Source organism: Triticum aestivum, chromosome 4B (genome assembly GCF_018294505.1).
Source record: "Triticum aestivum cultivar Chinese Spring chromosome 4B, IWGSC CS RefSeq v2.1, whole genome shotgun sequence".
In the NCBI taxonomy this organism is placed as follows: domain Eukaryota; kingdom Viridiplantae; phylum Streptophyta; class Magnoliopsida; order Poales; family Poaceae; genus Triticum; species Triticum aestivum.
The window spans coordinates 582,501,832-582,525,188 of NC_057804.1; the positions used below are offsets into that span (position 1 = coordinate 582,501,832).

General features: G+C 45.4%; 1 protein-coding gene across 2 annotated transcripts; it reads left to right on the top strand.

The window, feature by feature from the left end:
• Positions 1-20,252: 20,252 nt before the first annotated feature.
• Positions 20,253-23,177, top strand: LOC123089274 (protein FAR1-RELATED SEQUENCE 5). Of its 2 annotated transcripts, none has more exons than XM_044510992.1 (3): positions 20,253-20,717; positions 21,341-21,451; positions 22,132-23,177. In XM_044510992.1, the coding sequence occupies exons 2-3, from the start codon at positions 21,389-21,391 to the stop codon at positions 22,951-22,953; spliced, it is 885 nt and encodes a 294-aa protein (XP_044366927.1). In that variant the 5' UTR covers positions 20,253-20,717; positions 21,341-21,388; the 3' UTR covers positions 22,954-23,177. The 2 variants fall into 2 exon arrangements, with proteins under 2 accessions (XP_044366927.1, XP_044366926.1); XM_044510991.1 differs by having other exon boundaries at positions 21,349-21,451.
• The last annotated feature ends 180 nt before the right edge of the window (positions 23,178-23,357 follow it).

Here is a 23,357-nt window from a genome sequence, read left to right on the forward strand (position 1 = left end):
CAAAAGCCCGTTCCGCGTTCTATCAGCAACAGGCTCGCAGGTATCAAAGCAGAGAAATACGGGCCAAAACTTATAACGTTGGTGAACTCATTTTACGCCTACCGGAGAAGAAAAAGGACAAGCCCAAGCCCAAGTGGGAGGGTCCCTTCATCATTGATAAAGTTCTCACCAGAGGAGCGTACCGCCTGCATGATGCATCAGATAATCGACTCGAGCCGAACCCATGGAACGTGGCTAGACTCCGAAGATTCTACGCCTAGCGCCGTTTGTCCCCTTCCCTCCGCATTTTTTTTAGTTATATCCTCTCTCTTTCGTTTTATGGCTCTAAGGCTTTAAGTGTGACTCGACTACACACTTGTGACGCGCTAATCATCAAGTATGTGCGCTCATTATACATGGGGGCTTCCTATACAGAAGCTTAATATAATTATCTTCCGGGCATCACGCCCACTGCATATGTGTAACTTTTCCATATGTACCTTTTCTTCACCATTATATGCATCGATATGACTTAAGTTTTGGCCAAGCTGGGTTGCCTGGCTCCTGTGTTTATGCCCTACGTTCCCATTAGTTCTGCTAGGGCATAAGGGGAGCACCTCTGCGATTGTTACTGTCGGGTACACCGGATGTGTACCTCAGACTGGGTGAATCCAGAAGCTATCGTTCTTAAGAGAATATTCGGTCGGTAAACTAAAGATGTTTTTACCTATTACATTACAAACCCCCAGATGTTGCATATACTGCGTTTTTGCTCATAGTTCAGACATGCACACTAATGCATGCGTACCCAGGGAAAGGAACCCTTAACAGAACTATTCTCTCTGGAAGATGTTTCTTACTATCCATGTAATATAACATAGCTAGTTGGGTACTTGTCTGTTCAAGCAATTATGACCCCTACGCCTGGTTTCCATGCGTACCCCGATTTACATAACTGAGCGGGTATTCGGAAACACTCCGGACTGTCAGGTCCGGAGGTTGAAGCGAAAAGGTCCGCCATGACAAATGATTTACAATCCGGCTAGGGACAAATATGTCAATTGAAGTACATAGTCACTTAGACTCACATACTTCTTCTATGCCATCCAACAGGTTGTCTAGCCTACAATCCTATTGGGAATACTTTGCGGCTAATCCTGCCTGGTCATATACCAGACTAATGGGAATCTCATTCCCATTTGACCCTACAAGTCTGGCCCGGGCCATGTGATTCGGATCAAGCTTGGTATACCATGTTTTTACCATGGCCCAAGCTTCCCTCACACCTTGTCGACAGGCAGATATCTTCCATAGTTGGAAACGCCACCGCTCTCCCTTGAGTAGCTGTACAAGCTCCCCCATGCTTCCCGGCCTCTGTTGTAGAAGGCAGTGCCTAGGAGGCGCTTAGGCATGCCTAGGCGCTAGGCAATGGCCAAACGCCTTGCCTAGGGCATAAATGGAGGTCTAGGCAGGGCAGACAAGGAATTGCCTACCCGAGCAATAAATCATGCCACATTTTGCACTGATATGTCAAACGGGTTATATTCCAATGGCATTAGGTGGTAATTAACTTATTTATATGCCCTAAACTAATATCAACACCCATATAATAATCACAAATACACTACAAGTAAAAACTATATTATCGCCTAGGCCACGCCTAGAGTGCTTAGGCACTGCCTAGGAACTAGGCGAAGGCCAATCGCCTCGCTTACACGTACCGCTTTTTCCAACCTTCCCGGCAGGGAGGCGGATGGCCACAAGGCCTTGGCGACACCCTGCATCACCTGCGAACTTGTTGGTGCAGTTGCGAAAGCTCTTGCAGCAGATCGCCTGAGGATCCGGGCATCTCTTCTTCGGGACGACTAGTCAGCATACCTACAGACATAACTCTGTTAGCCCATTTCTTCGCCGAACTATATAAAGGTTCATTTGAGCACATACTAAAAATGCCGCGTTGAAGCCTTCTATTCCCCTTCACGGAGTCAGCTAGCTGGGCCCGAACATCTTTTAATTCTACGCTCAGTCGGGTATTGGCATCCTGGAGATTGTTTTTCTCTCGCCTGGCCCGTGTAAGTACACGCTCGCCAGCATCTAGTTGTCATTGAGCTCTTTGCTCGTCCTCTTGTAGGATACCCGAATTCACCCCGGGATTATCTACGGAATCTATTGTCAGATCCGCAACGTGCCGAACACCAAATGGTACACGTATTTATGTTTTTTTCTCGATAGAGAGAAATATTACCAGATGAGGCCTTCTTGGATTCCTCCATTTCGGCAGCTGCGGCCCTTAGCTGGGCTTGACACTTCTCCAGCTCTTGAGACAAAAGTGTATTCTTCTCTGTAAGAACCTGTTCATACAATGATCCTTAAATCAGTTGTACCAACTGTTTCAAGTCTCAAGGGCTACTGATATACATAATTATCAGATTTTGCTTACGCGTATATCTTTTAAATACTGGTTTGTGGCTCTAGCAAGCCCATCTTGAGCAGCTCGGGTGTACGCGTCTCCCGAGTTGAAGGCATTGAAAGCCTCTTCGGAAAAACTAGGGTCGCGGAGTGCGGCCCGCCGACACTGATGATTGATAGCACTCTCCACCTCGGAATTTGTAGCGGATATTCTATCAGAATCCTCTGTAGGAGGAACGTCCGGTGTCGTCCCCACATTAGCCTCCATCCTCGAGGCCGGTTCTGGAATCTGGCTGGTAGATGCATGATGGGCAGGATCCCTGGATACAGTCCAGCGAATGTTCTTTCTGCCCAGACACAGCGGATATTGTTATATTTTAAGATAATAATCACGAAGCATGTTTTCAACCATACCTCTTCGATGGCGGCTCGGCCATGTCTCTGCTCGCCTTTCTTTTTGGAAGCCTACCCGGTTTGGGCGCCCCTTGTTGGTGAGTCGCCGCGGGTTCGGCATGGCGCGCCGGTGGCCTTCCCTTTATAGCATAATATATGTGCGGTGGGTAAGGCGGAAAGAGTAAAATCCTTTTCAGAAGATAAGTCTCCTGTTTACTTACACGTGATGCTGGGAGGAGGACGGGATAGTTGGCAATGATGGCCACCAAGGTGCCGTCACAGCTCGTCTGGTAAAATACCATGCCGTCAAGCTCCACAAATATGTCCGGATCCTCTTCGAGTCCAGGGTCGAGGGCCCGGTTGTGGTCCTCTGGCGGTGGACGCGGGCTGTGAACCTCCCTCATAGCCTTCCTCATTTCCTCTTATGGACTAGCGAGGTAAATATTTGTGATGAAAAACTGCGGGAATGGATAGAGTTGAGTAAAAGATAGCAACTCACCCAGCTAGGGGGGTTGTACATGGAAAATCCATCCCGTGGCTTAATGCGGATGAACTCCTCTTCTTCCCCTTTGTATAAATCGAACAGTATTTTCGCCAGAGCAGTGGCGGAGTCCGGACCTTTCCGACCATAGCGGGTGGCATCGTCTTCTCCATTGAAGTGACACATGGGACGCCCTCGATACTGGAGTGGCTGCACCCCCCCCCCCCCCCGCATTATGCATATAGACATAACCTCGATTATTGTCAATCCGCATTGGGCAAGCATTTTTATCCTGCCCATCAATTGAAGGACCTCTCTGCTATCTTCCTCCTTGGGGCTCCAAGGACGCCAGCTACAACATTTCTTCAAAGGGGCATTTGTGAACTCAGGAAGACCCATTCAGATAGGGTCAAGAAGGGAGACATCCTCTATAAAAAACCACTCGAAAGGCCAATCTTCAGATGCCTTCTTTGGAGTGCCGGACTAGTATCCGGTCCCGGCGATGCGCCATATTTCGGCTCTGCCCACTTGGACTATTGATCCCTCCTGATTGCGAGGGACGAGGCAGAACAACCTCTTCCATAGCTCGAAATGAGATTTGCAACCCAGAAATAACTGGCAAAGGGCGACATAAACTGTGATGTGTAGGCTGGGGGCAGGGGTAAAATTGTGCAGCTGGAGGCCATAATACTCCAAGAGCCCGCGGAGGAACGGATGGATTGGGAATCCGATGCCCCTTAGCAAGTAAGGGACAAGGCACACTCTCTCCCCCTGGATGGGTTGGGAAAACTCTCTACTTGCTCCTCGTCGTCAAAGGTGGCTAATCCGGCCCGTATGGGGACAAGATATGAAGGTGGAAGAAACCCCTGGGTCTGCAACTTCACCAATTGGCTGTGGGATACGGTACACTTCTGCCAATCACCTGGCTTGGCGCTATAGGGGCGGGAGGAAGAGCTGCGATGGCCGGACATGATGGGATGGTTTTTTCGGGCGGTCTCTGATGAATCCTCGCTTGGGGAAGATGGTGTGATTTGGATCTGAGGATCCTTGTCTCTTTAATAGACGATTTATTTACATGGTCAGGGTGGCAAGTGTAAAAATGCCCTGGCTTTTTGCATTCTCTCGACATGTGGAGGCTGATACTGTTAGGGTACAGAAGCCGATGAGTGTAACATTAAATGGGAAGCCGAACACTGCTCGTTACAACAGGTACTCTGGAAAATTCGGAGAAGGAACCCGCGTTGCAATGCCGAAGACAATCTGTGCGCCGGACTCATCATCATTGAAGCTTGGTTCGGGGGCTACTGAGGGAGTCCTGGATTAGGGGGTCGTCAGACAGCCGGACTATATGCTTATGCCGGCCTATTGGACTATGAAGATACAAGATTGAAGACTTCGTCCCGTGTCCGGGTGGGACTCTCCTTTGCGTGGAAGGCAAGCTTGGCAATTTGGATATGTAGATTCCCTTCTCTGTAACCGACCTAATGTAACCCTAGCCCCCTCTGGTGTCTATATAAACCGGAGGGTTTAGTCCGTAGGATGACAACAATCATAATCATAGGCTATCTTCTAGGGTTAGCCTCTACGATCTTGTGGTAGATCAACTCTTGTAATACTCATATCATCAAGATCAATCAAGTAGGAAGTAGGGTATTACCTCCATAGAGAGGGCCCGAACCTGGGTAAACATCATGTCCCCCGCCTCCTGTTACCATTAGCCTTAGACGCACAGTTCGGAACCCCCTACCCGAGATCTGCCGGTTTTGACACCGACATTGACCACAACAGGGATCCGCTCTCCAGACTGTCTTTTGTTGTCTCAGATCTTCTTCCCCGCCGCCGGTAGCCATGACAACTGCATTACCATCATCAACTGAGCAGATGATATTGAGGACTACACGAGTCCACAATAGAGGTCGCACTCTTCCGTGTCTGCTTACGTTATGCATCGCTTAATATGATGACATGCTACATTATTGTCGTGTTCACCTATTAGGCTCCGAGTCAGGTCCAAACTAATGCTGAAACTTGAGTTTTTAAATGATTGTGGGGTACATATTGGGGCAGCAATCAGTATTATATGTCTACTATCTGGTTAATCTCGGGTATCTACTATGAGTTTCATGTCGGGTGCAAACAAACATTAAAGGAGCCATTATCTATATTTTTTAACTAAAGCTATTATCTGCCTGCTATTATTGGTTTTGGGTCTATCCACAGTTTGCTGCCATCACTCTGGATTTGTGCATGCACTCCTTACATAATCTCACTATGTTTTATTCCTATGCATGTCAGTTATTGTACACAATGGAACTGATCATATAGAGCAGAAAGGACGAGCCTTGCGTGGCAATAAAATTTCATGCAGACATCGCTCCATGGTGGGCGCAAAGGCAACCCCCCCTTCACCCATTTCGGATCATAATCAAGAGGAAGATAACTGTTCTGAGGGGGATTCATAAGGAGAAGACCACTCCTATTTACCCCATGAGGTCTTCGCTCTAACTTGGCATGCTGATGTTGGTAATATCATGCATATGGTGCCTTGCATTGCTTACTGTATACATCAAAGATGTCATCTGCTTAGTTTAGACATGCTTTGTGTCAATGCCATCTATTTAGTTTCTTTATCGTATATGTGAATCATGCAATTCTATCTTGTTTAGCTAGGCATCATATATGTGAATTTTGCAATGCCACCCTGGTTAGCCAGTCATCTTATATGTGAATTATATCATGCCATCATTTTTTTATTACGTGTTAAATTTTTCAACAATTTTAGTACATTCAATTACTCTTCCTGTGCATCAGCCATTCGGCATGGTCATGGAAAAATCTGGAGTGGAAACAAGGTCTTCAGAGCAGACAATGCTATCTGACCAAGCACATGTCTTGCTGGTTACAGATAACTCCTCAAAGGAGGATTCAGAGACAGATGACCAGTCCTACCCCCCCCCCCCCCGAGGTGCATGCTCTAACTTGGCAGGGTTATGTTGCTCATATCGTGCGTATAGTATCTTGCATTGCTATGTCATTTGCTTAGTTTAGACAAGCTTTGTGTGAATGCCACCTGTTTAGTGTCTAATTACCATATATGTGAATTATGCAATGCCATCTTGTTGCAAGGCATTATATATGTGAATTATGCAATGTCATGTTGTTTAGCCAAGCATCATATATGTGAATTATATCATGCCGTCCTTTTTTTGTATTTCTCATTGCTTTTGTCGACAATGTTTGTATATTCAACTGCTCTTCCTATGCATTAGCCATTTGAATTGGTGATGGAGAAATCTGGAGTGAAAACAAGGTGTTCAGAGCAGACAATGCTACCTGTTGAAGCAAATATCTTGCTGGTTATAGATAGCTCTTCAGAGGAGGATTCAGAGGCAGATGACTAGTCCTATTATCCCCCTGAGGTGTATGCTCAAACTTGGCAGGGTTATATTACTCATATCATGCATATGTTGTATTGCAATGCTTAGTTTTTACATCATATACACAATATTGAATGTCATCTCCTTAGTTGACACATCATATATGCGATTGCCCTCTGCTCACTTCCTTGGTATATAAATCATATATTTGAATTATATCATGCCATGATGTTTACATAGACAGCATGTATCTGAATTATGGCATGCCAACCCATTTTCTAAAGACATAATATAGTTATATCATCTCATCCTGTTTACATAGTCATCATATTTTGAATTATGTCATTCTATCCATGAATTATATCATGCCATCATGTTTCCATCGACGGCATGTTTGTGATTTATGGCATGCCAACCACTTTAATAGACATGTCGTATAGTTATATCATGTCATCCTATTTACATAGTCATCATATTTTGAAGTATGTCATTCTATCTTGTTTAGTTAGCCATCATACATGTGAAATTGTGTCATGCTATCCTATTTAATTAGCCATCATATATGTGAAATTATGTCCTGCTATTCTGTTTGGTTAGACAACATAAATGTGAATTATTTCATGCCCTGTTTTCTTCCCTACTATCTATTGCACCTGTATATCTTACAATATCTGTACATTCAATTACTTTTCTTGTTTATCAGCCATTTCAATTGGAGGGGGTGATGGCAGTATCTGTGGGAGTAAAAACACGGTCTTCAGAAAAGATCGTGCTACCTTCGACGCAGATAGAACCATGGTTGTACTTGCCCAAGAACCAGCCCCACCACACATAACCCAGACTCACGCAGATTGTACCCCTACCCAGTTGGATAGAGAACCAGCTACACCCCTTCTAACCCCAACCCCAGCAGATAGTAACCCAGTTCCCGTTGACACAGCACCGTCTCCACCGCAGAGCAACCAAACACCAGCAGTTAGTAAGGCAACTACAGTGCCCAAATCACGAGGACCACCACTCCGAACCCCAAGTCAACGCTTAAAGCAGAAGAAGAATTGTTCTCTGGTCAGGTTCCGTAGCTATGGTTCATACTACTTTGCTCTTGCACCACTGTATTTACTCATACCAACTAATTTCAAATTTGAAGGATGCAATTGAAACTCCAATGGCGCAACAGGTATGTTTTAAACCTATTTCTTTAACGTGTTTGCCGTTGTAACTTGCTCTATGTTGATTTCAGTTTCAATTGAATAAACAGTTATGTTCTCATGCCATGCACATTACAAGTGTTGTTATTGTTGTGTAGTTTCCCACACTTATATTCTGTCTATGCTGCTTTGTCTTAAATATATATGATTTGAACTGTATCTATATTGATTTGGCAACATAAACTAGAATGATATAGACCATACAGTGACCATACTACATAGATATATGTTTGTTTCATGCTGTTATCCTGTCCACCTTACTACTGAACTGGTTTACCAAAATGAGTTTCATATACTACATTGTAAACCTGTGATGTGTTTGTTTGTTCTCTTTTAGAACGCGGATAAAATATTGGAGAAGAGTACCCTGTTATGCAATGGTAAAGGAAGTAATACAGATAAGGTTCAAGATAGTGAGACATCCCTGTTGGTCTCCAAGAAAGCTGATAAAAACTATATTGAAGACACTGAGACAACCCCAAAGTCCTGTCTTGATGTAGTGTTCGAGTTACTGGCTACTACTGCTGGCACCAGCTCTTGGAACTCAGTGCCTGAATCAGTTCGGCTTCTTGAGTCTCAACTTCAAGTTGAAAGACATCGATCATATGTTATGCGACAGGAATCCAAATGACTGAGGATGTCCCTGCGGAATTCAGATGCATACTTTCTGGTGCAACAGCAAGTGTTGGAGGATTTAAGCGCCAAACAAGAGAAAGTTAATAAGCTTGCTAAGCATCTTGCCAGCATTATGGGTACCCAGGATATTGTTTCTTGAGCTCTTCTGAAGTGGTTTCAGTTCTGGACTTGTTTTGCTGCGGCGTTTATATGCTGCTTTGTTCCCTATATTTGCACTGGGGGCGAACTTTGATGCCCATTGGATGTAATATGTGTAATAGCCATGATATCCTAGCGTAATTTGCTTGCTTATTTATTTCCTTATTGTCTTGTTTATTTGTTTGCTTGTAGTCAGTGTAGTTCTTTTTCCGCAGTTTGCTAGTGGTCGCAATAACCTACTTTTTAAAACTAGGCCACAATAACCATGGGCTACATATTTACTGTAGTTACCATGGCCCTCCTACGGGCCATAGAAACAATGGGCCTTCTAAGGGCCATAGAAACAATGGGCCTTCTACAGGGCGTATAAACAATGAGCCTTATACGGGTCGTAGACACAATGGGCCTTCTATGCGCCGTATCATCAATGGGCCTTCTACGGGTCGTATGATTGGTTGGCCAAACATAGGGCAATAACAGACCGCATTATGGCCGTAAACGGGCTAGAGTTGGAATCGTCCGCTCATGGGCCACTCCATGGAGGAGTATGGCGATGGGGTTCACAACCCCGAGGAGATTGAATATGGTGAGTGGATGAAAGCCACTCGAAGATCCCTGCCAGAGAGCCAAAACTGTGATCCTGGCTGGAACAGGGGGAACTCCTCACGTGGACGTGGACGGGCCCGTGGAGGGGGTCGCGGGAGGAACAATGGAGCCAAGAAGTGGTCATTAGAGGAGGCCGGACTGGGAGATGGAGCTGACACAGACCTAGATGATGATCTGAAGGATACAGCAGAAAGCCCACTGAAGGGCAAGGGTGAGAAGGTTAGGACTGACCACCCCCAAACTTCGATTAGCCGCAAACTGAACATGGATGGAGAAAACCCAACTGTAGCTGAAGGTAGCAAGGGTAAGGTCATGATAGATGCAGCCAAGGAAGTGCAGCAAGGGGCTACAACTTCAGTACTCCTCCTGCTCCATCGTATGTCGCCCCGAGAGATAGAAAGAAGCACAAGAATGGGAGCTCTCCCGAGAAAAACCAAAGCAATATGGACAACATGGCGGGCTCCTCGGAGGAGCGCCGACAGGTCCAATGAGTCTCTCATGTTGGAATTGTCGTGGGGAGGGCAAACCCGCGTCAGTTCGAGAGCTTTGTGATTTCGCGAGGCAGTTTGCTCCGATGGTGCTATGTATAGTTGAAACTCAACTCCCTAGAGATAGAGTGGAGAACTTGGCAGGCACCCTAGGTTACGATAATTCATACGCTGTTAGTATCTCTGGTAGATGTGGGGGTCTCGGTATTTTCTGGAATAATGAAATAAAGATCGAAAATTTTGGTTACTCTGAATATCATATTGATGCACATGTTACTTTCCCTGGAACTACACCATGGCGTCTGACAGTTATGTATGGTGAATTCCAGGTCAGCGACAGAGGGAAACTTGGGACTTATTAAGATCTCTTGCAAAAGAGAATGATCAAACATGGTTATGCTTCGGGGATTTCAATGAAGTCCTTAGCCTGAATGAGCATGATGGAGTTGGCCATCGATGCATGACATAGGTGAATGGTTTTAGGGACGTTGTTGATACATGCAATCTCATGGACCTAGGATTCTCGGGACCCAGATGGACCTTTGAGAAAAGGGTCGCCGGAGGCACGTATACGAGGGTACGTCTCGACAGAGCGTTTGCTACTGCATCTTGGTCCAACATGTACCCGGGGCGGAGCTATCCACAAGTCTGCCACCACATCGGATCATCTACCAATTCTGCTAAAACTCGCACCTGAGGAGATGAACCGCACAAAGCCAAACCTTTCGGGTACGAGATGATGTGGGAGTCTCATGATGGTTTTCAGGCTACCATTGAACAACACTGGCAAGTCCCAGGGGCAAGTATGGTTGTTGAACTGTGTGCAAAAATTAAATTGCTATCAAAAAACCTGAAGCGTTGGGACCGAACCACTTTTGGCAGTGTCAAAGAGGAGATCAGAACTCTCAAGCTGTAGCTTGAGATTATGCGTGCGGATCCATCTAGGACGGCACCAACTCATCAGGAGGAGAAAGTCAAAGATCGCCTGATAGAGTTGTATCATAGAGAGGAAGTCATGTGGCGGCAAAGGGCACATATCACATGGCTGGCGGCGGGCGATAAGAACACCAAGTTCTTTCACTTGCGAGCCAGCAGACGGTGCCTCGAAAACAAGATCAAAAGCCTACTCAGACAAGATGGAACTACAGTAGATGATGCAACAGAGATGGAAAGTATGGTCACGGCCTTCTACAAAAATTTGTTCACATCTGAGGGAACGACGAACATGCATCAGGTGATCGATGTGGTGCCACGCAAAGTCACAAACGATATGAACTAGCGTCGCATGGCTGAGTACAGCAGAGAGGAAAAAAACGGGGCTGTTCCAGATGGCTCCTACTAAAGCACCAGGCTCGGATGGGTTCCCAGCGCACTTCTTTCAGAGACATTGGGATCTCTGTGGGGATGTAGTCTCCACAATCATTCTGAAAATCTTAAGGGGTGAAGACGAAGTGGAGGAGTTGAATGATACTATCCCATTCCTCATCCCTAAGGTAACCAACCCCACACTACTGACGCAATTCCGCCCATCAGTTTATGTAATGTACTCTACAAAATTGCGTCGAAAGTTATGGCAAACAGGTTGAAATCCATCCTTCTTGTGATCATATCGGAGGAGCAATCGGCCTTTGTAGCTGGGAGGTTGATCATAGATAACATTATTTCATCTTATGAGTGTTTACATTTTATGAAGCGGAACAGATCAAAGAAAAATGGCTTTTGTGCTCTCAAACTTGACATGATGAAGGCCTATGACCGATTGGAGTGGGACTACCTCCGAGCTATCATGACTAAACTAGGGTTTGCTCCTGCCTGGGTCCACTCAGTTATGAGGATGGTATGTTCAGTCAAGTTTTTGGTTCTATTTGGAAAGAAGCTTGAACAATACACACCTTCACCAGGGATTCGACAAGGGGATCCAATATCACCTTACTTATTCTTGTTGGCAGCAGAGGTCCTTTCGTGCCTTTTAAAAAACCAGACAGAGTCATCTCCAATGCATGGGATCAAAGTGGCAGACACGGCTCCGCCAGTAAGCCACCTTCTTTTTGCAGATGACAACCTGCTGTTTGTCAAGGCTAGTGATGAGGGGGTTATTCAGGTATCTTCTTTGTTGGAAACCTATTGCCAGGCCTCAGGACAGAAAATTAACTTGGAAAAGTCCTCAGTTTTCTTCAGCAAGGGCTGCTCGCAGAATGTTAGAGAAAGCATGAAAAATATTCCGAATGTTCACAATGAAAGCCTCTCAGAAAAGTACTTGGGCATGCCTACAGATGTTGGGAGCAGCAAAAATGGGGCCTTCAAATATTTGAAGGATAGAGTATGGAGCAAAGTTAAGGGATGGATGGAAAAAGTGCTTTCCTCAGGTGGGAAGGAAGTACTTATAAAGTCTGTAGCACAATAAATACTTGTTTACTCTATGGCATGCTTCAAGCTACCTCGGGGCCTTTGTCTTCATATTAACTCCATCATACGCAAGTTCTGGTGGGGAAGCAAGCATGGTGAAAGGAAGACAAGCTGGGTCTCTTCGGAGAAGATGACAAGGACAACATATGAAGGTGGACTGGGTTTTAGGGATATTGAACTGTTTAATCTTGCGCTTTTGGCAGGACAGGCGTGGAGGATCCTACAAACACCAGAGACACTTAGTGCAAAAATTCTGAAAGCTCGTTACTTTCCAGCTACAGATTTTCTTGATGCTCCACTGGGCAGCCAGCCATCTCAAATTTGGAGGGCAATTGTGGAGGCCAAGGAGATCCTCTCACACGGACTCATCAAACGCATTGGTGATGACAAAGATACTTTTATATGGCAGCATAATTGGGTTCAAAAAGAGGCGTCCTTAAGGCCCATTGTTTGTTTGAGTCAACATAGACCACAGTATGTGGCTGAACTAATTGATATCTCCAATGCTAAGTGGAAGCATGATGTGGTTCGAGTGACTTTCCTCCCAATAGATGCAGATGTGATTCTCAACATTCCGCTTGCTACTCAACAGTGCAGTGACTCCTAGACATGGGCACATGAACAAAAGGGGTCTTTTTCCGTTCGCTCGGCATATCGTATGTTCATCAATACGAAGCTAAGAAGGGAGGCATGGCTTGAAGGCCAAGTAGGTCCAGCGGATAGAACCAGAGAAGAAGCAAGCTGGGCCAGTCTCTGGAAGTTGCGGTTCCGTCAAAACTTAAGGTATTCCTATGGAGACTTGCACAATGCTCTATACACACGGCGGATGTCCCCAGTCATCGTAATATGTCCACATCGTCGCATTGTGCTATCTGCGGAGATGAGAACTCGTGGATGCATTCATTGATAACATGCACAATGGCTCGTTGTGTATGGGCTCTAAGCGATCCAGAGTTGGTGGAGCATGTGATTGCAACAGTGGAGCCTAACGCAAAGTGTCGTGGAATTAACACGCCAGATGTCCTTAGTGTCAGGACTTAGTCGCAAGGCCAACGCATCTATGTGGTAGCTTGAGAGGGGTTGATCGGGACGAGAGATGCAACACGCAAGACAAGGATTTAGACAGCTTCAGGCCCCGGGAAACATCATCCGGTAACAACCCTACATGTTGTTTGTGGCTAGGTCTCATTATGCTCATGAGAGGAGTCGCCGTAAGCCGGCTACCCCTTTGTGTCTAGCCCTAGAGATTTTTCTTGTTTTCTGTCCTCCTTTGGGGAGCCCTGCCCCTCCTTATATAAGTTAGAGGGGCGGGTTACATGTGGAGTCCTAGTAGGACTAGCCTATCTTGTACTACAAGCCGGATACAAGTCCGGGTCTTGATTCCTTGTAAGGGAGATACTCCTCACACCTTTCCTCTTAAGCCGGCCTATCATAATGTAAGCCGGCCTTCTAGGCCTTGAGCCTCCTGGGCCCCCGGGTCTTGTCACTCCTCTGATCCGCTTGCCAGGTCACCCATAAGCCGCCAGGATCGGGCGGGTCACTTAGTGTGCTGTCCAGTCAGGCCGGGTCATTAGTGAGTCGCCAAGTCCGTCTGGGTTACACCGCGGGGTATATCCCCGACATTAGCCCCCAAGTTTAGCTTGGATTTATCCATGGTAAACTTATGCTGCAAAATAAACACAAGAACAAATTTGACAGGTTGTGCTCCGGGTTAAGAATTCTTGTAAACCGGCCCCTGAACATCCTTAAGTCCTTGTTATTTCCTTCTTCTAGAAAAATCCGGGTCAATAGACCAGCTTCACAATCAATTTGCTTGTAGAAGAAATATTGTAAACAAATAATCCATTTGAGTCGGCTTCCAAAGCGCCGGCTTAAGAAATATTGGTCTTGAAATACTCATCTGATATTCAACCAGTTTGAAAATATATAACTTGCCGATCTATGATTTCCAAAATCACCGGGCTATAAAAACTGATAATTCCTGGTCATGATTGTTTCCAACGCTGGTTCATGATTGTTACCAATGCTGGTTCATGATTGTTACCAATGCCGGTTCATGATTATTGATGATGCCGGGTTATGATTGTTGCAGACACCGGGTCATAATGATTGGTGATGCCGGGTCAATCTGGTTTGCTCAAAACTGAAAATTGGAAGATATTTCTCCCTTATATCCATATTACCTGTAGCCCCCAAGTGCCGGGTTGTCATGCTTGCAGCAACCTGGGACTTGAAATTGCCTTATGCTCATAAATACTTCAACCAGTGTAGCCCCCAAGGGTCGGGTCATTATGTAATAATGAGCAGGGACTTTATAGATATAACCATGTAAACTTGAACAGCAATGTGTAGCCCCCAAGGGCCGGCTCAGTAAGATATTACTGAGCTGGGACTTTGCATATAATTCATTGATAATAACATCATATAATGTAATCTCCACCATGGGGTTTGAACCCACGTCCATAAGGTTAAGAGCTTTGCGCTCTACCAACTGAGTAGTGGATCTTTCAATGTAATCGACTGAGGCTTGTGTACCTTGAATTTTTGACAGGAGCAATTGGTAGCTCCCAAGGGCCGGCTCATTTAAAATGTGATGAGTCGGGTCTTTCAATAAATTGGGCAAAAAATGACTCTGCATTAGCCCCCAAGTGCCATGGTGCATGCTGGCAGCGACATGGGACTTGCATATTTGATATAATCCCAATCTGAATAATATAGCCCCCAAGTGCCGGGTCGTAAGCCTGCAGCGACTCGGGACTATTCCTTCCATTGTAGGATAAATCATATCCATTGATAAAAATAATAGTCGTTGTGCTAAAGCGACTTTGAAAACCTCAATCATAGCACTGGTTATTGATAATCACAATAGAAATCCAGCCATGTTGGCTATGCGAGATTTGAATAATATAATCCGGTATGAAAACCTCAATCATCAATGTCATCATGAAAATCCAGCCAGTTTGGCTATTAAAGGTTTGAATACCTCATCAGTTGACAAATAAATCCGGAGTTTAAAGACTTGGCGGCTCTTGGCCGATGGCGATGTAATACGCCTCCATTATAAGCCGGAATTTTTATAACCCTGCGGCTTATAGCCTTTGAGAAAAATCCAGAATGGATCATCATTTTGAAGCATGAACTTTTGGTAATGAGCTTGAACTTAATCATTTATATGTCATATTTCTGCAAATCCTGCAAAGAGTTTAAACAACATATGCCCTGGCGACTTATCGTCAAAAACCAGGGCGGGTAACCATCCAAATGTAGTCTTATCCTGCACACAAGTAGATCACAAGATCCCTATGATCCTTTGAATGATACCCCGGCTTATGTGACCCGGACAGTGAAGTTGATAACTCAACTCTGTAAGAACCGGCACATATGATATTTGTGACAACTCAAATACTTGCGATTGTATAAAAACAGATAAATTTTTTGAGGCTTCTGATTCGAATACGATCAGTAAACCGTTCCAAAGGGGTTAAGCTAAGATTCGAATACGATCATATAGCCCCCAATGGCGTTGGCGTTGCCGATCAAAGTGGGTATCGACAGCTATGTTCTCTTTGGTTTGAATACGACCTATGTAGTAAGGGTGATAACCCAATCCTTAGAAGCCAATGCTTCCATATAAATGATGGTTGTCATAAGTTGGCGACTTATAGTCAAAAGTCAAGCCGGGTTAATCATAAAACACTTATATACATTTGAGATATGATCCCCAAAAGGTCTCAAGTTAAGTAATTGTGGCTGCAATAAACTTTACCAGAGATAGAATAAAACTTTTTGAGGCTTCTGATTCGGATACGATCAATAAACCGTTCCAAAGGGGTTAAGCTAAGATTCGAATACGATCATATAGCCCCCAGTGGCTTTGGCGATGCCGATCAAGTGGGTATCGACAGCTATGTTCTCTTTGGTTCGAATACGACCTATGTTTGAACAGGAAGCCCCCAAGTGACCTTAAGAGTTGTTTAGCGACGCTTACGATCCACGTCGATTGCCAAAGGGGTTGAGCTATGATTCGGATACGATCAAGAAGCCCCCAAGTAGGTTCAGCAGTTTGCTAATCAAAAGGGTATCGACAGCTATGTTCTCTTTGGTTCGAATACGACCTATGTTTGAACAGGAAGCCCCCAAGTGACCATAAATTTGGCATCACACTGATCAAGAGGGTACCGACAGCTATGCTCGATGAGCAGGAAGCCCCCAAGTGACCATAAATTTGATAAGTCGTAAAGCAGGATACCCATGTTTGAACCGCGCATCATGGCAGCAAGTTCTTTTTGGCAACCTTTACTTTGTCTGAGAACTCGAACTTTGCGAGATATTAATTCTTTTTGAACCGGAACTTTAAACCGGATTTGAAAGCTTCAAAAATTTGTGAGGGACAAATTTACCTTGAGCCGGATTTTGAACCGGATTTGAGAGCTTCAGTGCTTTGTGGGAGAAAGATGTCTCTTGAGCCGGATTAAACCGGAGTCCTTATTCTGAGCCGGAAATCTTCTGACGGCTTTTAAATTTTCATCGATCTAGCAGTAATCTCCGGGGCTGGGTTATTTTCCCTTCAATGATCTTGAATTTATTGAAACCGGCTAATTTTGCCGAGTCATATCATTGTAGCCCCCGAGTCTCAAGACGACTTGAGGAGTTGGTTTGAGATTCTCCATAATTAACCATGATATAGACCGGTTTGAATCCTGCATGGGACAACTTGCAAACCAAAGTAATTGCTCTTTTGAAGAAAATAATATGTAATATAAAATATATTGGATGGATTTCACTTGATATGTTAGGCTAGTGATTATCCACATAAGGTTGAGGTGACTGCGGCGGGTTATAAATGATCCCGTATGAGCCGTGTCAGCAACTCGGCCAATGGTTCCTTCCAACTGGCTGTCTAAAGTTAACCAAACCGTAGTGCCGACGACTTGTGCACCTATCCATTGAGCCATCCAGCGCAGATGGCGGTTGATGATATATGATAATTTGCCTCCAATTTGTTGGAAAAGAAATCGGGCTTCCCAAGTAGTGACTTGCTCATACTCAATAAACAGCTCATCCAAAAAAATGCGGCCCGGTGTGTTGACGTAGACCAGGCCACAAGAGACGGACCGTAAAAAACGACCGCAACATCAAAGGCGGCTCAGACAGATGAATCAACCGTGGTGCTGTCAACCGGTGCGGGCAGGTAAGTTGTCCTCCTTGTTGTAAGCCGGTGTGGTCATAAGAGACGGCCACTGTGTTGTAAGCCGGCGCGGTCGCAAGAGACGGCTATGGCATTTGTAAGCCGGCGCGGTCGCGAGCGACGGCCACGGCGTTGTAAGCCGGTGCAGGAGTCCGTTGAGTAACGACGACCACCTGTGCCAAAAGATGTTGGCGTGTCTCCACCTCCGCGGTATAATATCACTTTTTGTCATAAATAATTGCCCTGCATAAACAATATTGCAGACCAAGGCAAAGATAAACTTGTTCTTTGACAAAAACAACATGTGATAATAAAACAAACTTGGATGGATATCACCTGATTTGTTTAGGCCGAAAATAATCCGCCACTAAAGTGATGATCCCTAGGTGAAACTGAAATCCCTCACGGGTGAATCGGCCGCGGGAACAAACAGATAAACCGGCCATGGCGTTTGTAAGCCGGTGCGGACGAGCAAGTTGTCATCCACGTTGTAAGCCAGTGAGGACGCATGAACCGGCCGCGAGGGCGGACAGGCGAGTCATCTGTAGCGTTGTAAGGTGGCACTAACGGGTGAGCCGGTCGGCGCGTTGACATAAACCGAACCGCAGGGGAGATGACTATATATAACAACACTATAGGCATAGTAGTTGTTTTCAAAAAATTAATAAATATTGATAAAAGTAAACTGGATGGATATCACCTGGTATTTTTTGCCGGATGCTAGCGCCGGATAATGCATAGTGTTGCTTTTGTTTTTTGACAAAAGAGTTAATTGGTTCTGTGTCTTCTAACGCCTGAGCTCTCCACACAACCCGGCTGGCACTTTTTGAGCCGGAATTTTTGGAACCAGAACTTCTTGATAATCCGGCCAGAACCTTTGATAACCCAGAACTTTTTTACCAGAACCTCTTGATAATCCGGCCGGAATTTCTAATAATCCGGAACTTTTAAACCGGAACCTCTTGATAATCTGGCCGAAACTTTTGATAATCCGAAACTTTTGAACCGGAACCTCTTGATAATCCGGCCGGAGCTTTTTGATAATCCGGAACTTTTCTGTAGCCTAAGTCGGAACTCTTTGATGACTCGGACGGAACCTTTTGGTGATTCGGCTGGAACCCTTCGGCGATTCAGACCAAACTTTTCGTCGAGGCGATCTGAACTCTTTGGTGATTCAGACGGAACCTTTCGTCGAGGCGGTCGGAACCTTTCACCGATTCAAACGGAACCTTTCGTCGAGGCGGTCGGAACTTTTCACCGATTCAGACGGAACCTTTCGTCGAGGCGGTCGGAACTTTTTCGGTGAGCCAGCTGGAACTCTCCGACAAGTCGACCGGAACTTCTTCAATAAGCTGGGCGGAGCTTCTCGATCCCTGGGATAGCGCCCTTCAAGAACTCAACACCACCGTGCGCGAGCCCCACGATGGGCGCCAACTGTCGTGGAATTAACACGTCAGATGTCCTTAGTGTCAGGACTTAGTCGCGAGGCCAACACATCTATGTGGTAGCTTGAGAGAGGTTGATCGGGACGAGAGACGCAACACGCAAGACAAGGATTTAGACAGCTTCGGGCCCCGGGAAACATCATCCGGTAACAACCCTACATGTTGTTTGTGGCTAGGTCTCATTATGCTCATGAGAGGAGTCGCCGTAAGCCGACTCCCCTTTGTGTCTAGCCCTAAAGATTGTTCTTGTTTTCTGTCCTCCTTTGGGGAGCCCTGCCCCTCCTTATATAAGTTAGAGTGGCGGGTTATATGTGGAGTCCTAGTAGGACTAGCCTATCTTGTACTACAAGTCGGATACAAGTCCTGGTCTTGATTCCTTGTAAGGGAGATACTCCTCACACCTTTCCTTTTAAGCCGGCCTATCATAACGTAAGCCGGCCTTCTGGGCCTTGAGCCTCTTGGGCCCCCGGGTCTTGTCACTCCTCTGATCCGCTTGCCAGGTCACCCATAAGCCGCCAGGATCGGGCGGGTCACTTAGTGTGCTGTCCAGTCAGGGCAGGTCATTAGTGAGTCGCCAAGTCCGGCCGAGTTACACCGCTGGATCTTCAGCATGCAAGAATCAATGCCACATGATGAGTTTACAAAGCTAACCATGACACTGTGGGCAATTTGGTCGGCGTGGAGAAAGCTAATCCATGAGGGGCAACAACAGAGCCCGCTAGGGACACATTCTTTCATGACATGGTTCCTGGCAGACTTGCGTATTACATTTTCATCACATGAAATATCGAAGCCCAGGACAACTCCGACGCGGGCACAAGAATGGATACCACCACCGGCAGGTCACCATAAGGTAAACGTTGATGCAGCCACCTGTAAACATCCTCCAGTGGGGGCTGTTAGTGCTGTTTGCCGGGATCAGTCAGGAGCATATGTTGGATCTGCGGCGGTGGTCTTCCATGGAATGACCGATCCAAATATATTGGAAGCTCTTGCATGTCGCGAGGCTATTGCACTGGCCAAGGACCTGACACTGACTCATATCAGGGTGGCCTCAGATTGCCTCTTAGTGGTCAAGGACATACAAATTGGAACTATGGACGCAATCGCACCAATTGTGCAGGAGATCGACGACATGAGCGGGGATTTTCAGTCCTGCTCCTTTACCCATGAGAGACATCTCTCCAATAAGGAGGCGCATGGCTTAGCTAAACATACTTTACATTTAGGGGAGGGTCGCCATGTGTGGCTGTTACACCCTCATGATACTTCTATTATTCCTTTAATTTGCTCCATTGATCAGTAAAGTAAAGCATGTTTCCCCTTAAAAAAAACAACCTACCCCTGCTTATCTAAAAAAAAGCTACCCCTGCTCAAAAAGAGAAAAAAGGCGAACTAATCAAAAAAAAATCCAAAAGAAAAAAGAGAAAAGAGGCGAACTACCCCCTATGAGGCTATGCCCACTGGAAGCAGGATATGCGCGCGTGGCAGGCATAGAGCGCTCCGTCGCCGTGCCCCCGGTATCCCATCTCCCACACCAAATCCCAATCCGGCTCCCCGCCCCCCACAAGCGCCCAAAACCCTAGCTTTAAACCCCCGAATCCAACCGATTCCCCCGCAGATTCCCGCCATTTCTCGCCGGAGCGGCGATCCACCGGACCTGGATCGGTGCCTTCTGTCGCTGACCAACTCTAAGGTTGCTCGGGTTGTCCCGAGAGCTCTGTTCTGGTCCCCTTTTCTTGCTAGGATGGATACTCCAATCCAATCCACCCTCTAGTCTGTGGCAGGTTTTTTTTTCCTGCGCGGACAGCACCAAGGTGCCTATTCCCAGCTAAATTTCGAAGGAACGCTGTCCCTTCTCTGTGTTCCTGCCTGGTATAAGCATGGAGTTCGAGGGCGAAGGGGGCATTGGTGTTGGTGTCGGCGGTGCCGAAGGAGACGACAGGGTGGACGAACCTACCAGGTGAAGAAACCAAAGGAACATACTGTCTTTTACATTCAGCTGTCCAGTGCCAACATTTTGTCTGCGCAACCGATTTTGACATTGACATTAACTTGAAGAGGATGTGCCCAAATCTATGCAAAATAGGAAGTGTCACTGGGTGGCTTGGAGGCTAGTTAAAGTTCAGCATCTGTACTGCTAATCTTGTCTGTGTGAGAATAGAGATTTGTGGATAATATGGATTCTATGTGTATTCGTAGTCTACTTAGCCTTTACATGGGTGTGTTCTGCAATTGTGGACATGGGACCTTTGTTTTAGGTGCGTTCTGTAGTTGAAGAAATTGGACATGCATCCATAGGCTAACAGAGTGACCAGCTGTTCACCCGTTCACTGTATAGCGTATACCGTCTTTTCATTTCATGGGTGTGAGAAAATAGTAATCATCCATGAATGCCCACTGCATATGCACACATTAGTTGGGTTCCTATTTTGTCTGCCTCTTACTGTGCAAAGCGAGGGTGTAACATGTGTGTGATTTTTGTAGTGTCAAGAGAATGCTGCGACTTACTACATGTTTACTTCCTTTCTTCAATCACACTGCATCCCTGTGGCAGTGAGATAATTTCTAACTCCTTTGTTATAGTTATTCAGATGCCTACGCTGTGGAATTAGCGCAAATGCGACGCCTCATATGCGTCGTGGACCGATGGGACGGCGGACTTTATGCAATGCATGTGGAATAGCATGGGCAAAGGTAGGCACTATGTGTTTAATCAATTTCGCTCACTCATGTCGTGGCTTATAGGGCCTACAATTCCTGTGCTTGTTCATAGACTCAAATCACATTGAATCACCAATCGTTTTTCTTTCTGTAAGGATTGTTTTGTGCTCTCTACTGAGCAAAAAAATGACGTTCATGTGAAAACTCTGTTGTTCTTCTACTCGATGAACATTGGCTAGTATGGGTCAGAAGAGCTTTTCTGTTGACCTCAATTTTTCTGGAGCTTGAATTGTGTATTTTAAACTTGCATATACTTTTGACATATCAATTATCGTTGATTCATAGTAGAGCGGCATATTGTACTATTAATATAGCATGGCCAACACCTTACATAGTCAAATGTTTCTTAAAAAGATCATATACATACTCAACATAAGCAGAGAGTATATTATATCCCGACCCCTGTTCAAGAATTCATCCGATTAACCAGTTAACTTGCCGATTAATCCCTACTCATAGGGTCACCGAGTAGCCTATAAACCGATAAATCATCCGATTAATTGATTAAATGGCCGATTAACTTGCCAATTAGCCGATTAATCCCCTACTCACCAGCCAACCGAGCAGCTACCAGTTAACGATTTCCTCAACAATGATCCCGACAGTTATTTTTGTTTAGCATGCTAAATCACTAATCATTTGGATGCAAGCAGGGAAAATTGAGAAAAGTTATTGATTCTGATGCCCCCATAGATGATGCTACTGTTGCAAAAATGGTGCCTGAAGTCGGCATGGAATTTGACAATGAAGACAAAGCATATGAATTCTATAACAGGTATGCTGGACACATGGGCTTTAGTGTTCGTAAGAGTTCATCGGACAAATCAGCTGACAACATCACAAGATCGAGAACCTTTGTATGCTCGAGGGAGGGTTTCCGTAAGGACAAGAAAGGAGCTAATGGAGTTAAAAGGCCACGGCCAGAAACAAGAATAGGGTGCCCCGCACGGATGATAATTAAGATTACATCCTATAATAAATATCGCATTGCTGAATTTGTAGCAGACCATAACCATCAGCCAGCACCCCCATCAACCATGCATATGCTGAGATCTCAGAGAGTGCTCACTGAGGTACAAACAACTGAATGCAACTCCTCAGAAGATTCCACAACACCGTCAAGGTTTTCTGGTGGATCTTTAGTACAGCAGGCAGGAATTTTTAGAAATGTTAATTTCCTCCCTGCAGATTACAGAAGTTCCCTTTGTTCAAAGCGTATGAAAAATATGCAACGTGGTGATGCAGGAGGTGTTGTTAAGTACCTGCAGAGCATGCAGCTAAACAATCCGTCTTTCTTTTATGCTGTCCAGCTCGATGAGGATGACAGACTGACCAACATTTTCTGGGCCGATTCCAAATCTAGAGTTGATTTCAGCTACTTCAGTGACGTGGTTTGTTTGGACACAACCTACAAGATAAATGCACATGGAAGGCCATGTCGTTCCAGAAATCCTGAAGTTTCTGGTACTCTGTAAGGCTCCTGTTACTTATTTTTGTGGTAGCAAGCAATATGTGCCGTTTGTTGTAAAGGAAAATAATAATAGCCCTTAGTTCGACTATAGAAACTCACTTAGCTTTGAGATGGTAGTAAAGATTCGAATTGTCTGCATTCATACATAGCATATGTCATGCCGATGTTGCAGGAACAGCTAAACCACTAGTATTTCGATCGAGCGAAAATGAAACGAAGATTTATGCTATTTACTCATGTTTTTCCACATCTAAATGCTGACACAATGGATCACCTGAACTACAAGATCATGTTTTGCTTCTTCAGAAAATGTTTCGGCCGGCCGTAGAGGTTGTGCCTAGTGATGACTCCCATGGCTTGACTGGGTGAGTGTGCCTAACCAGATATATGAAATCCACGAGCCTGCTT

Coding starts and splice junctions, on each gene's coding strand:
- LOC123089274 (XM_044510991.1), top strand. CDS start 20,638: ATGGAGTTCGAGGGCGAAGGGGGCATTGGTGTTGGTGTCGGCGGTGCC. Junction 20,718..21,348: donor AGGGTGGACGAACCTACCAG/GTGAAGAAACCA, acceptor ATAGTTATTCAG/ATGCCTACGCTGTGGAATTA. Junction 21,452..22,131: donor GTGGAATAGCATGGGCAAAG/GTAGGCACTATG, acceptor GGATGCAAGCAG/GGAAAATTGAGAAAAGTTAT.